This window comes from Bos mutus, chromosome 16 (genome assembly GCF_027580195.1).
Source record: "Bos mutus isolate GX-2022 chromosome 16, NWIPB_WYAK_1.1, whole genome shotgun sequence".
In the NCBI taxonomy this organism is placed as follows: Eukaryota; Metazoa; Chordata; class Mammalia; order Artiodactyla; family Bovidae; genus Bos; species Bos mutus.
Window position 1 is genome coordinate 26,718,242 of NC_091632.1, and position 15,144 is coordinate 26,733,385.

A 15,144-nucleotide genomic window follows, 5' to 3' on the forward strand; every position below is an offset into this window, starting at 1 on the left:
GTCTTCTTTGCTGAGTGGGCTTTCTCTAGCTGCAGCAAGGGGGCTACTCTCTAGCTGTGATGTATCGGCTTCTCACGGTGGTGGCTTCTCTTGCCGAGCAGGAGCTCTAGGGTGTGCCGGCTCAGTAGGTGTGGCTCCTGGGCTCTAGAGCAGAGACTCAACAGCTGGGGCACACAGGCTTAGTTGTTCTGCGGCATGTGACGTCTTCCTGGATCAGGGATCAAACCCGTGTTTCCTGCATTGGCAGGCGAATTCTTTACCACTGAGCCACTAGGGAAGCCCAAATTGTGATTTTCTGTGACCTAAACCTGAAGGATCCTTTTTGGATGGGTGCACATATAGTATGATATTGGTAAGAGGATAGATTGTTTCTGAAAAAGATGTCTTAAAGGTAGTGATTCCACACAGACTCATCTTAAATATCTATTTCCAAGTGGTTATCGATTGGAACTTTTCTAACTGCTGCTGATTTTTGAGGAGCAAAGACGCAAGAGCCTGGCACTAAGGAAAATGAAATTTCTTAAAATAGGTGTGACCCACAGGCTACAGCTTGACAGAAATTAAATTGAATCAAGAATAAGTCAGGCTGTGCTTCCAATAGAATAGGAAAAAAAAAACCTACAAGTGACTGTGTGTTGCGTCCTCAGCTTCCCGAAACCCAGCACCATCAGCTCAGTCATTTTTAGCTTTGGAAATTGTGGGCGTCTCATTAACATGTTTTAATAGAATCTGAAGGATAAGATCAATTTATTTAACATAATTAGTATGCATATTTAGCCTTGCCTAGCACCCACCCGGGCATTTATATGTCCCTTGCTGCCTCCAGCCCTTCTAAATGGCAGAAGTGTACTTCCTGACCCAAGTAATCTTCTCCTGGGCTATGAGCTCCATCCCTCTATGGCCTCCTAAGGAACCACATCCATCACTCATTTCCCTTGTTCCCCCATCTCTTTAGCTTCTCTTTTACACTGGCTTTCCACTCCACCATAGGGAAAAGCATGTTCAAGTGTCTCCCATTTTATACCAACCAAGCAGCCAGCCAATAAACAATCCTCTTTAATGTTCTACCCCTTTTCTCACCATTCCACGAACCCTATGGAATCCCGTGGGTACTTTCAAGTTCCTATGTAACTTGATCTCTTACTGTTTTTATTCTCTTTACCTCTTCCTATGTCTTATGCCCTGGTTTCCTTGATGCTGTTCCAACTCCTCCTTCTTAGTCTTCATGAACTTCTCTTTCTTTGCCTTTTACCTTTAATTCTTCATCTCATTTTTTATTTTAAAGTCTGTGCTGTTCCTTGACAATGTCATTCATGTCCATGGTTTTCATTATGACTTGTGTGCTGATAACACATAAATCAAAACATACACACATCTTCAGGAAAGAAGCAACATATAAACAAATAAATACCACCCACCACACATTTGAATCCCTGCAGACTTTTCTCAGGAGCTTGTGACTCATATTCACTGTCCAAAACAAGTATGTTGGTATATACACTCCCCTGAAAGGGCATTATCTTCCTGTCTAATTGAATATGGTGAGAGCCATATTCACCAGAGCCTGTCCAGCTGGGCCTCCCCTCTATGCCTTTGCACTTACTGATTCCTCTTCTGGAACCACCCCCATGCCTCAATTCACCTGATTAAGTCCTAATTATCCAATAAGGTTTAATGAGTTTTTTCCTTCCTCCTAGTAAGATTTGGTTGAGTTGGTTGCCCTTCTGTGATCATATAAGAAGCTATGTAACATTTATCACTTTTATCTAAGGTGATTATTTTGTTTGCCTTTCCAGTCGATCGTGAAAACCTAAAAAGCAGAATTATATCCTTATTCCTGTGTCCCTAACGTCTACAACAGCATGAGGCACATACTAGTTATCCAAGAAACTATTGCAGATTGAATGAATGGTGGGCCAATGGCTGCCCATGGCTCCAGGTTGCTATTTTATCATCTTAGTCAATCCAGTGGGAAGACTTATTTCCCAGCAGTTCAAGCATAAGCTCTGGGAGCATGCTTTGTGGACTTGTCCCTGGACATGTGCTAACTGCCAAATGAATCACTTCAGGCAGGGAGCTGCAGGACTCTGTCATGTATGAATTTTGTGTCCATTTTAGAACGGGGATGGGATCAGTCCTACCCATGCTACATAAACTGAGAGGGGGCAGGGAAGCTCATCATAGAAAAACTAATGCTTTATTACCAGAAGCTGGAGGAAAGGAGGCAGGCAGGCAGTAGTAGCACATGTCCTCCACACTGTGTGCAATCTGGATGCTAGGGACAGCTGGGGCTGCCCTCTGCTCCGCATGCTGGCGGAGGCAGCTAGGACAGTCTCCAGTCTCAGCCCTCATCACTGCTGTCTTTATCCACTCAAGCTGCTGTGATGTGGTACCATAGACTGGCTAGCTTATAAACTACAGCAATTTATTTCTCATGGTTTTGGAGACTGTCAAGCTGAAGGCCAAGGTGCTGGCAGGTTCAGTGTATGGGGAGGGCCTGCTTCCTGGTTCATAGATAGCCATCTTCTCACTTCTCACATCTTCTCACCTGTGTCTTCACAAGGGGCATGGGATCTCTCTGGGGTCTTTTTGAATAAGGACACTAATTCCATTTATGAGGACTCTGCTCTCCTGACCTAATCACCCCTCCTCCACAGTCTCCACAAATACATCAGTCTGGGGACTAGGTTTCAACATACAATTTCGGAGGGATACAAAAATTCAGTCTTAGCAACTCTAGTTTTGCATTCTAGGCTCCAACCACACTGAACGTAAAGCCTACTGATGATGTGCTATATGCGCAGGTCCTCCTTCACCTCTGAGCCCTTATCATATCCATCCTCTTGCTGGGAACACCTGCTCTCTTGCTCTCCCTGCCCTGCTTCCAGGCTAACAGACTCACATCCTTCTTTCCTGGATGTGAGTCTTCCTTCACGTGGCCTTCACTGAGACATCTTTCTTTGCTGGGAAGACTTCTCTGACCAGGTTTGGCGCCTCTGGTGTGTGCTTCATCTGTTTCTTACTGCCATCCTCTCCTAGCACTGACTGCTGGCATTATTACTACTTGTCTGTTATAAACTCCAAGAGGATAAGGAACAAACTCACCGCGGTCACTTCCTGTGGCCTGCACTTAACACCTAAGACAGTGCGTGGCACATAGTAGGCACTCAGTAAATACATGATTAATGAAGTACTCAGCTCCTCACCCATTTCTTGGTTGTTAAATAGGAATTGGGATTTTTTTGGGTTTCTTCTACATAGTCCTGGGCTTAGCAGCTTTATTAGAGAAACTGTGGAGAGCCAGCTCGTACAGGAGAAAATATTCTTATTACAGTGAATAATGAATCATATGTGTCTAAAATATTATTTACTGAATGAAGGAAATAATTTTTAAAAATGCTCCCAGGGTGAGGCTATATACCCCAGTCAGGTTCATTCAGTGACATCATCCCTCTAATCAATGTCATTTGGACCAGCGCTAGGACATGGTGTCACAGTGTCACAATGTCATGGATCATAGAGAGTATTCATCCTTAGTGAAAAAGGAAGTATTCTTAGGAGGTTTGTACAGAAGCTATGTTGCAGAAGCAATGTGGAGCAAGGCAGTAAGTATTTTCTCAGCATGCAGAGAATCTATAACGTCCATATATGGACAGCTCCCAGAAAATAATGAACTTTGGCCATCTCCCTTTCTATGACTACAGACATTTATTCTTAGAAAAGAAACTTCTCCATCAGCTTGTCGTGTCCTTCAGTGTCCTCCAGAAACTGAAGTCTGAGCTTTGTTTTTTGGCATCATAAGCGGCTCCTATGGAAATTGTCCTGGTGTGCTAAATTCAGCATTAGAACAGCACTCCTGGGGATCTTGGCTTTATCTGCAGTCACTTATTCAGGCCGAGAGAACAAGAATGTGAGTGCCGCTAAAATACGTGTATGCACTCATGCTGTGCACACATGGGCTCTTTCTATATGTGGAACAGTGGGCAGAGGAGTAGAACCGTCAAAGTGGTATGCACCTTTACTGACTGACAAATGAGACAAGGAGGAAATACAGAAGTTAATGTTTGAGTTTCTATTTTTATGAATATATATTCCCATATATATGTCAAGTTCAATGAGCCTATTTACAGTGACTGATAACTTTGAAGTTTATGGAATGGGTATTTAAATAACTGCAATTTTGTATTAAATATGCTTGCATGCATGCTAAATTGCTTCAGTCGTGTCTGACTCTTTGCCACCCCACAGACTGTAGCCCGCCAGACTCCTCTGTCCATGGGATTCTCCAGGCAAGAATACTAGAGTGGATTGCCATGTCCTCCTCCAGAGATCTTCCCGACTCAGGGATCACACCTGTGTCTCATATCTCCTGCATTGGCAGGTGGATTCGTTACCACTAACACCACCTGGGAAGCCCTGTATTAAATATATCACATGGTTCTTACTAACCAGTACGCTTTTCTGAACAAGCCTTGACTAGAAGTCCTGTAATTGATTTTCTGCCACTTGATGACTGATACTGACACTGCATGAGTTTGGTGAAGTCTCTTACCTTTTCTGGACTCACTTTCATTGCCCCTAAATGGACAAACTCTGCCAATACCACTGGGTGATATAAATAAAGAACCAAGGATGCCTGTCTCGGGGGAAGACAAGCTATGAATGCAGTGGATTATGACGATGAGAGAGAGATCAGGAGAAAAATTAAAAGCAATAACCCAAGATTAGATTTGAAGCCAATAATAAAGACCAGCTAAGATAAAAGCTATGAACTACCATGATGAGAGAGCCTAAGAACTTATGCCCTGAACAGCCCAGAAGGGATCTCTCCTGTTAGGATCTTTTACACAACACTGGCACCAAGCACTGGTGAACACTTCCCATGTGCAGGCACCGTGCCAAGTGCTTTTCCTAGCTCGTGCATTCATCTGGCATCAAATATTCATTGAGCACCTCCTACATGCTGTGAACTGTACATTGTCTTACTCATCCTACAACAACCTTGTGAGGATATCTATTATAATACAATCACTTAACAAATAAGAACACTCAGGTTAAGTAACCTATTTGAAGTCTTACAGTTAGTCAAGGGATGCTCTGGCACTCGAATCCAATTCACACTGCAAAGCCTGAGCCCTTAACCATCATATTGTATCATATTCATGAGTTTTGCCACCGTTTAGATTGAAACACCTTTAACAGCAGGTAAGGAACCTGGAATACAGAGAGGCAGAGATTTATGGCAAACCTCTATTTAACAGGCACTGTGGTGTTTTGCCATATATGATTTCAGTCTATCTGCATCACAGCCCTGTAAGGTACTTTTTCAGTGCAGTTCAGTTCAGTCGCTCAGTCGTGTCTGACTCTTTGCGACCCCATTTCCTGCTGCACTCCAGGCTTCCCTGTCCATCACCAACTCCCGGAGTTTACTCAAACTCATGTCCATTGAGTCGGTGATGCCATCCAACCATCTCATCCCCTGTCGTCCCCTTCTCCTCTCGCCTTCAATCTTGTATCAGAGTCTTTCCAAATGAGTCAGTTCTTTGCATCAGATGGCCAAAGTATTGGAGTTTTAGCTTCAACATCAGACCTTCCAATGAATATTCAGGACTGATGGACGGGGAGGCCTGGTGTGCTGCAGTTCATGGGGTCACAAAGAGTTGGACACAACTGAGCAACTGAACTGAACTGAACTGATTTCCTTTAGGATGGACTGGTTGGATCTCCTTGGAGTCCAAGGGACTCTCAAGGGTCTTCTCCAACACCACAGGTCAAAACCATCAATTCTTCAGTGCTCAGCTTTCTTTATAGTCCAACTCTCACATCCAGACATGACTACTGGAAAAACCATAGCCTGGACTAGATGTACATTTTTTTGGCAAAGTAATGTCTCTGCTTTTTATTATGCTGTCTAGGTTGGTCATAGCTTTTATTCCAAGGAGCAAGTGTCTTTTAACTGCATGGCTGCAGTCACCATCTGCAGTGATTTTGGAGCCCCTTATAATAAAGTCTGTCACTGTTTTTACTGTTTCCCCATCCATTTGCCATGAAGTGATGGGACCAGATGCCATGATCTTAGTTTTCTGAATGTTGAGTTTTAAGCTAGCTTTTTCACTCTATTTCACTTTCATCATGAAGCTCTTTAGTTCTTTGCTTTCTGCCATAAGGGTGGTATCATCTGCATATCTGAGGTTATTGATATTTCTCCCAGCAATTTCAGCTTGATTGATTCCAGCTTGTGCTTCATCCAGCCCAGCGTTTCTAATGATGTAATTTGCATATAAGTTAAATAAACAGGGTGACAATATACAGCCTTGATGAACTCCTTTTCCTATTTGGAACCAGTCTGTTGTTCCATGTCCAGTTCTAACTGTTGCTGCCTGACCTGAATACAGATTCTCAAGAGGCAGGCCAGGTCGTTTGGTATTCCCATCTCTTGAAGAATTTTCCACAGTTTATTGTGATTCACACAGTCAAAGGCTTTGGCATAGTCAATAAAGCAGAAATAGATGTTTTTCTGGAACTCTCTTGATTTTTTGATGATCCAGTGGTTTTGGCAATTTGATCTCTGGTTCCTCTGCCTTTTCTAAAACCAGCTTGAACACCTGGAAGTTCATGGTTCACATACTGCTGAAGCCTGGCTTGAGAATTTTGAGCATTACTTTACTAGCTTGTGAGATGAGTGCGTCTTGAGAAACCTATATGCAGGTCAGGAAGCAACAGTTAGAACTGGACATGGAACAACAGACTGGTTCCAAATAGGAAAAGGAGTTCATCAAGGCTGTATATTGTCACCCTGTTTATTTAACTTATATGCAGAGTACATCATGAGAAATGCTGGACTGGAAGAAACACAAGCTGGAATCAAGATTGCTGGGAGAAATATCAATAACCTCAGATATGCAGATGACACCACCCTTATGGCAGAAAGTGAAGAGGAAATCAAAAGCCTCTTGATGAAAGTGAAAGTGGAGAGTGAAAAAGTTGGCTTAAAGCTCAACATTCAGAAAACAAAGATCATGGCATCCGGTCCCATCACTTCATGGGAAATAGATGGGGAAACAGTGGAAACAGTGTCAGACTTTATTTTTCTGGGCTCCAAAATCACTGCAGATGGTGGCTGCAGCCATGAAATTAAAAGACACTTACTCCTTGGAAGGAAAGTTATGACCAACCTAGATAGCATATTCAAAAGCAGAGACTTTACTTTGCCAACAAAGGTTCATCTAGTCAAGGCTATGGTTTTTCCTGTGGTCATGTATGGATGTGAGAGTTGGACTTTGAAGAAGGCTGAGCGCCGAAGAATTGATGCTTTTGAACTGTGGTGTTGGAGAAGACTCTTGAGAGTCCCTTGGACTGCAAGGAGATGCAACCAGTCCATTGTGAAGGAGATCAGCCCTGGGATTTCTTTGGAAGGCATGATGCTAAAGCTGAAACTCCAGTACTATGGCCACCTCATGCGAAGAGCTGACTCATTGGAAAAGACTCTGATGCTGGGAGGGATTGGGGGCAAGAGGAGAAGGGGACGACAGACGATGAGATGGCTGGATGGCATCACTGACTCGATGGACGTGAGTCTCAGTGAACTCCGGGAGTTGGTGATGGACAGGGAAGCCTGGCATGCTGCGATTCATGGGATCGCAAAGAGTCGGACACGACTTAGCAACTGATCTGATCTGATCTGATCTGAGTGCAATTATGCGGTAGTTTGAGCATTCTTTGACATTGCCTTTTTTGGTACTTTTTAGACTTTATTTTAAAAATGAGGAGACTGGGACCGATAAAGTTGGAATGATGGTTTTCCAAAGGCACATGGCTGAGAAGTGGCAATGTTAAAACTAAATCCAGATTTTAATTCCTATTTCCTTTCTCCTGTGCCTTTGTTACTTCCCCTACTTCCCAAAGTGATTGAGGGAAGGAAATTGCACAAGGAAACATAAATGGGATTGGGGCTGTGAAACCTGGAGAGAAGAAGAAGGGTAAGTGGCATGACATTTCCCTCTATTTGAAGAGTTTAAGTGAGTTTGAGTCACATATGTGTGTTACCATCAAGGAGGAGTATCTTTATTTTTGAAAATATTTACTTATTTGGCTGCATCAGCTCTTAGTTGCAGAGGCTCAGTAGTTGCAGATTGCGGCCTTAGTTGTCCTGTGGCATGTGGGATCTTAGTTCCCCAACCAGAGATTGAACCCATGTCCCCTGCATTGGAAGGCAGATTTTTAACCACTGGACCACCAGGGAAGCCCAAAGGGAGAATATCTTAACTCTAAAATATTGAGGTGTGTTTCTATAAGGAGTCTGAGGACTTACCAACTGGAGAACAAACACTTCCTGCCCCAGGTAAAGCAAGAGAGTCACTGGCCACCTAGGTACCTATAGAGTCTTATGTAAGAGAGAATTTTTATCCAGCAGTGGAAAGTTTGGAGTGCTACAGGTCTGGAGATCAAAGAGCTGTATGCCTTGGCCTGAGTCTCTGGCTTAGACACTGCATCACCTGCACAGATGGATTCCTTCCAGAGATTCTTCCCAGCTCATCAGTTATGTGTCCAAATGTCTGCTCTTGTTCAAACATTTCCATCAAATGGCAGGGAGTGACTCCCGGGGATGCAAGGTATGTGTATGTGAACATGTGTCTGCGTGGGATGTGTGTGTACCTGTCGTGGTCCAAGTATGAAATTTTTTTTGAAGTTTTTCCTGTTTTGTTGTAAAAAGTAATACAGATTTGAGTTTTATTCCATTATATTCCATATTATAATATTTTTGTTTGTTAAAAATTAAGGTAATATTTTAATTTGCTTATAAAATAAAATTCGTGCTGATCCTGTGGCACCCTGACAGTGGCTACAAGTTGTCCAGTGTGAGAAGCATAGGACTGCATTGTCATGAAGTTTCTAATTCTGATGTTCTTACCTTAACCCATTGTTTTATGTCATGTGTTAGTTGTGTAATATTGTCTCTCAATTTTTCCCTGATCTCATGGTTCAGTGGGGACACTGGGTCAAATGTGGAGGAGGAGCTGTGGATTTCAGAGCAGTAATGGATAACCAATTAATTCCTGACTGATGACTGACTGATGACTTGTACCAAACGCTTCCTGAGTACTTCATAGCATTTTCAGGGAAATGGTAATAGTTAACATTTATTGAGCATTTAGTATACATCACGTTTGTAGTTTTTTAATCTAAAAGTGTACCCTTAAATGATAGCTTTCTGAGAAAGGTTCTGTTATTATTGTTCCCATCTTATAGAGCAGGAAAAGGAGATATAGAATAACTTGCCCAAGTTCACACAGCTAGTAGATAGTGGAGCTGAAATTCACACTCTGCTTTATCCTGCCCATTTCCAGTTGGCTTTGGGGGCTTGGAGGACTCTCCCAGCATGTATAGCCTTTTATTTCATTTAGCAGGTGCGTGAGTCATCTTTGCCTGATGGAAGCTTGACGTGGGGTTAAAAGTCAGAGCAGTATCCATCTGCCACCCCACTCGTCCAGGTTCAGGGGGCATCGATAAAAAGGGAAGGGTGAGGAGAGGAGAGAGTGAAGCCCTGTCTCCTTCACTTCTAGGGTAAGAGCAACAGTCCCAGGATTGGCACGGGTAGCTCATGCTGCCTGTGCCAGGGTAATTGTCTCTGGCCCTTACACCAGGTTTTCCTGGCACGTATCCTTGCTGATAATGGAACTGCTGACAGGCATGTGCTGCTATGCCTCTCACCTGCCACCCAACCCTCCTGAAGAAGGAGGTTAAACCCTTGGTTGCCAATCCCTGGCTGAGGCCATGAACTCTGTATCTCCAAGGCAGGCTCCAGGGGCTGGCTTTGCTGGAGTCTACGGCTGCTCTGGGCTAAACCTTCCCCTCCCCGCCCGCCCCCGACTCCTTGCTGGAGCCAGAGCTATGAGATGCTAGCTGACTAAAAAGCGCTTCACTGTATCAGATGTTTTTGGAAAGTCTGGGGTCAGCATTATCCAGTCATTCCCCTTTAACTGAAGTTTTACATTTTGAATCATGATTGAATGTTTTTCTTTTGCTGTCGTATTGGAGAGGCCTCTTATGTATTTCTAGGCACCTCACTTAAACAAGGTATGCAGAGAATTTGTGTTTCTGTCTCATTTATGCCCTATATGGCACCCCTTCAACCACTCTTCAGTCAGTCCCCTTAACTCACTGCCTTAACATTCCCTTTTACTTTCCCTAGGAACTCTCTGTCAGAGTTTAGTTCTATACTCAGGCTGGGAAAACTACTGGATACTATCTGCAGCCAAGACTGTTGCTGCTATACATTTCAGAGGTCCATTCATTTATAGGTAAAGTCTTTATTGTGCTCTTGTCACACACCAGATGCTGTGCTAGGCCCAGTGGTCGTAGCATGGACAGAACCACAGATGCTCAATATCCTCATGGAGCTTCAAATCCATCTAAGGGTCCAGTAACAGCTGCATTTCTTGCCTACTGGTTCCTCTGAGGACACGTTCCTGGTTAAAGCCCACTCCTGTTTTCCACACTGGCCAATCCAGACCATCACCACATTTCTCAAGTTTATCAATATAAGCTCACTTTGATCTCTAGCAGTCTACTCTGCAGAGAAGTCTCAGTAAGTACTCAGTCCCTTTTTGAACAGACTTGTCTCCATCCAAGCCTATCTTCACCACCTTAATCTCTTTCTTGGAGGGAGAAATGCCCTTTATTTAAGCTAGGCTTAACTTTTACTTCTATACTTCCATATGATCAGCCTCTTTTGAGATTTAGTCCTTCAGTAATTGTATTTCATTTCTGTATCTCCAATCTCCATATGAATCAGCATATAACCTTTTTCATCTTGTCTATGCTAAGCCAGTTCTTCAATCCTGAGTGCTTTATAGTAGTCCTGGCTATTGTCCCCTCTTCTTCATACCCAGGCTTCTCAAAAGAATAATTCTTACTGTCTCCTTTTACTTAATTTCCATTTGCAGCACAAGTGATTTCTGTGTCTAATTCCTCACACCATTGACTATAGTTCCAAGGAAATTGTTTGTGTTGTGATCATCAAACCTCCTTATTGGTAAAACCAGTGTAGGGAGAATACTTGCACTCTTGCCTCTTTCAATGTCTCTCCTACATTTGGCATTGTCGATGACTCTCCCATTTCTGAAGCCATCACCTTCCCTGGCTTCCGGGACACCATTCTCTCCTGGCTTTCGGCCCACCTTCATTATTGTCTTTCACAGGCTCCTCTTTCTGTGTGCAGCTTTTCGATATCTACTGCTTCAATGAACTGAAAACCTCTTTAGGGTTATTAATCTCACTGTCCCCAGTGCGAGTGACAATGCTGGGCATGGAGTGGGTGTTCAATAAAGATTTGTTTCGTGAACGTATGACTTCCAGAATCATCTTTCCAGAAGAGCAGACTGAGCACAGCCAAGCGATCTTGGAAGCTTCGGGGACTCACTGCTCCATTTTAGCAACTTGGGTAAATAATTAATTACTGCTATGACAGTACCACATTTGGATATAGTATTGATTAAAAACCATGTTAGTTGATTTTGTCTTTGAAAATAAGTTTATTGTAGGAAAAGTTAGAAAACATGAACAGCCAGAAGAAAAAAATAAAATCATCCATAGACCCATTACCCAGACAAATAATTACCGGTTATCTGTTGACATAGGGCCTCTCAGTTCATTTCCTAAATTTTTACTTTCAGTAAAGAAATGGGGTCAAGCCTGGAGAGTATCTCAGCTACTGAGCTGGCCTTTGCAAGGCTCACTGGTCATTAAATCCTAGTGCTCAGGGATTCATGGCAAACCTGACCTGGATCTAGGTGGGTGTTCACATCTAGCAGCACTGTTATGGTGGGAAGAGATTAGCTGCATTATTAGTGATGATGCTTTTGTTAGATAGATGTCACACTAGGATATTTGCACCTGGTTGAAGCAAGATCCTCTGGTGGTCTGGTATCTGGAGAGGAAGGCAGAGAAAGGAAATTCACAACAATTAGTAATTGATGAGGCTCCAGTTCCAGGGCTTAACTTCCCTGGTGGCTCAGATGGTAAATTGTCTGCCTACAATGCAGGAGACCTGGGTTTGATCCCTGGGTCAGGAATATCCTTTGGAGAAGGAAATGGCAACCCATTCCAGTACTCTTGCCTGGAAAATCCCATGGACGGAGGAGCCCGGTAGGCTACAGTTCATTGGGTTGCAAAGAGTTGGACACGACTGAGCGAATTCACTTTCACTTTTCTTTCCAGTTCCAGTGGACACTTGGCATACAGAACAGAAATTGGGCAAGATGACAGGACACTTGGGGAAGGGAAAAATGTTAACACTAAACTGTTTCAGCGTATGAGAGCCTATGAGATCATGTGAGGGCACTGCAATCAGGACTTGAGGTGACAAGACCAATTTTAGCCCAACTCCTTTTGGGGATGAGCTGCTAAGGTACTGTCAAACTGAGTGAATTTTGTTAGAAACCAGGAAGATTTGAGCTACCAGGTTGAAAGACTTAGTAACTGTTGATTTATGGGACTAGGGAAGGCAGGGACTGATAAATCCCAAACCTTTTGGAGTGCTGAAACCCCATACAATCTGTTTCATTTCATGACCCATATAACTGTGGTATGCCATATGTCTATATAAAATAATTAAAGCTAATTAAGATTAATTTTGGTTGGTGAGTATATGAAGAGTTTCATAATAACTCTTGAGATGACTGGAGATGCTTTGGGACATCACAAAAGGAGCATTTGCAATAATGGGGCTAGATGTTTAACCCAGACGCGTGAGATGAAGGCTAGAAACAGAATGACAATTCTGTGGTTGAAAGAACACTGAAATAGGAGTTAGGAGTTGTAACCACTGCGCCGGGAAAGTGATTATCTGAAAACAACAACAACCTGGTTTTGCAGCACTTGCCAGTTTCTGTGCTGTAAATACCCCTGCTGTGGTGGACTTCAAATTATCAACAGTTTTACTGTTGGCTCACATAATTCTTGGATAATTAATAATCACACTTTGGTAAGCCCAATGCAAGACAAGTCCAGTACATCTAGATCATCTTAACTGAGCTTCTAGCTAGCTTTGTGATGTTGACTAAATCACTTTATCTCTCTGGATCTGGTTTTATCACCAATCAAATGAAGTTGCTAAAATAACCTGTAAGGTCTTCCAAAGTTAACATTTCAGTGACAGAGCTGTGTTATAGGGCAGGGCTGTGCTGTGCTGTGCTTAGTCGCTCAGTCATGTCCAACTCCTTGCGACCCCATGGATTGTAGCCCTCCAGGCCACCTCTGTCCTTGGGGATTCTCCAGACAAGAATACTGGAGTGAGTTGCCATGCCCTCCTCCAGGGAATCTTCCCAACCCAGGGATCTAACCCAGGTGTCCCACATTACAGGAAGATTCTTTACTGTCTGAGCCACTAGGGAAGGCCAAGAATACTGGAGTGGGTAGCCTAGCCCTTCTCCAGAGGATCTTCTTGACCCAGGAATTGAACTGGGGTCTCCTGCATTGCAAGCAGATACTTTACCAGCTGAGCTACCAGGGGAGCCCTTGGGGGCACAGCTAACATCATGTTATAAGCCAAAAGAGTTATATCAGATCTTCATGAATGTTATTGTGAGATATTGGGACACATAATTTGACATGTGAGTCTGTGTTGTAATCAACCATGTTCTGATTCCTGTGGTCATTGTGTGTGTCCTTTTCCAGTACCTCTTCTCTGGAGGATTAAAAATGACAGTGAGGTTATTAGTGAGCCAAGGCTCAAAGCCCACCAGAGGGGTAATAAACCACGACAGGAGTCAGAGATTCTATATTCATCTGTCATGGCCTCGGAGTCAGTTGAAGGGCTGTGGCAAAATCTTTTTCTAAAAAACTTAATTAATGAAGCAGGCTCTGTCAGGTCTTAGTTTCAGCATGCAGGATCTTCCTTGTGGCGCACGGACTCCCTAGTTGTGGCACTCAGGTCCAGATTGTGTGGCCTCAGTTGCTCCGTGACCTGTGGGATCTTAGTTCCCTAACCAGGAATTGAGCCCTTGTTCCCTGCCTTGCAAGATGGCTTCTTAACCATTGGACCACCGTGGAAGTCCTCTGTGTCATAATCTTATAGCTTAGGTGCCTTAGCCTATTTGATCATGAGCTCAACCATGGACCATTAGTCCAGGCCTTCCCTGGACTAATAAACAGCATGACAGTTTAATTTGCTCAAAGCTTTTTGATGACAAGGACTGTGTCCTTCATACTTATGTGTGTCAAATCCTGACACATAATAAGGACTCAGTAAGTGTTTGTTGAAAGAAAGGATAAACATCTGAGCCTTTTTAGAGCAAATTCTGAGTTTGATTTGTATTTTCTCCCAGCTCTATTGAGATGTGATTGATGTATAACATTGTATACATTTAAGGTAGACAGCATGATGATTTGCTAAATTTTAAAATATTAATTCAAAAGTCGACATGAGCTTCTTTGTGTTCACCAGAAGAACTTTATTTTTCAAACAAGAGAAATTATTTTCTTGTTGTAATAGAAACTTTTCAGTGCCTTCAATTCAGTATTGAGCATTTAAATTTGCCTTCCATCTGGATAACACAATTAATGCACAGTCAGAATCCAATGGCGAGAAATTCAAATGAGAAAAACCTAAACCAGGCATTTACTACCCACCAGTGAATACTCTGGGCTTCTCCAGTGGCTCAGAAGGTAAAGAATTGGCCTGCAGTGCAGGAGACCTGGGTTCGATCCCTGGGTTGGGAAGATCCCATGAAGAAGGAAATGGCAACCCACTCCAGTATTCTTGCCTGGAGAATCCCATGGACAGAGGGGCTGGGTGGGCTACAGTCCATGGGGTCACAAAGAGTCGGACATGAGTGACCAACTAACACGCACAGTGTGTACTCTGCCTGCCTCAGCCAGTAGAATTAGCTCATCTCCTTTGAAATGAAAAGATAACATTTATTTATAAAGCATACATAATTATATATCATTCAGTTCAGTTCAGTCACTCAGTCGTGTCCCACTCTTTGCAACCCCATGAATTGCAGCACGCCAGGCCTCCCTGTCTATCACCAACTCCCGGAGTTCACTCAGACTCACGTCCATGGAGTTGGTGATGCTATCCAGGCATCTCATCCTCTGTCGTCCCCTTCTCCTCTTGCCCCCAATCCCTCCCAGCATCAG

The 15,144-nt window shown here is 43.3% G+C and overlaps 1 protein-coding gene across 1 annotated transcript in view; it reads left to right on the forward strand.

Annotated features, from left to right (window-relative positions):
• SEC16B (SEC16 homolog B, endoplasmic reticulum export factor) overlaps window positions 1-15,144 on the forward strand; it is an 82,492-nt gene that overhangs the window by 18,407 nt on the left and 48,941 nt on the right. Inside the window, exon 3 of the mRNA XM_070384384.1 lies at window positions 11,289-11,443. Coding sequence (XP_070240485.1) covers window positions 11,289-11,443 — 155 coding nt within the window. The remainder of the gene's footprint in view (window positions 1-11,288; window positions 11,444-15,144) is intronic.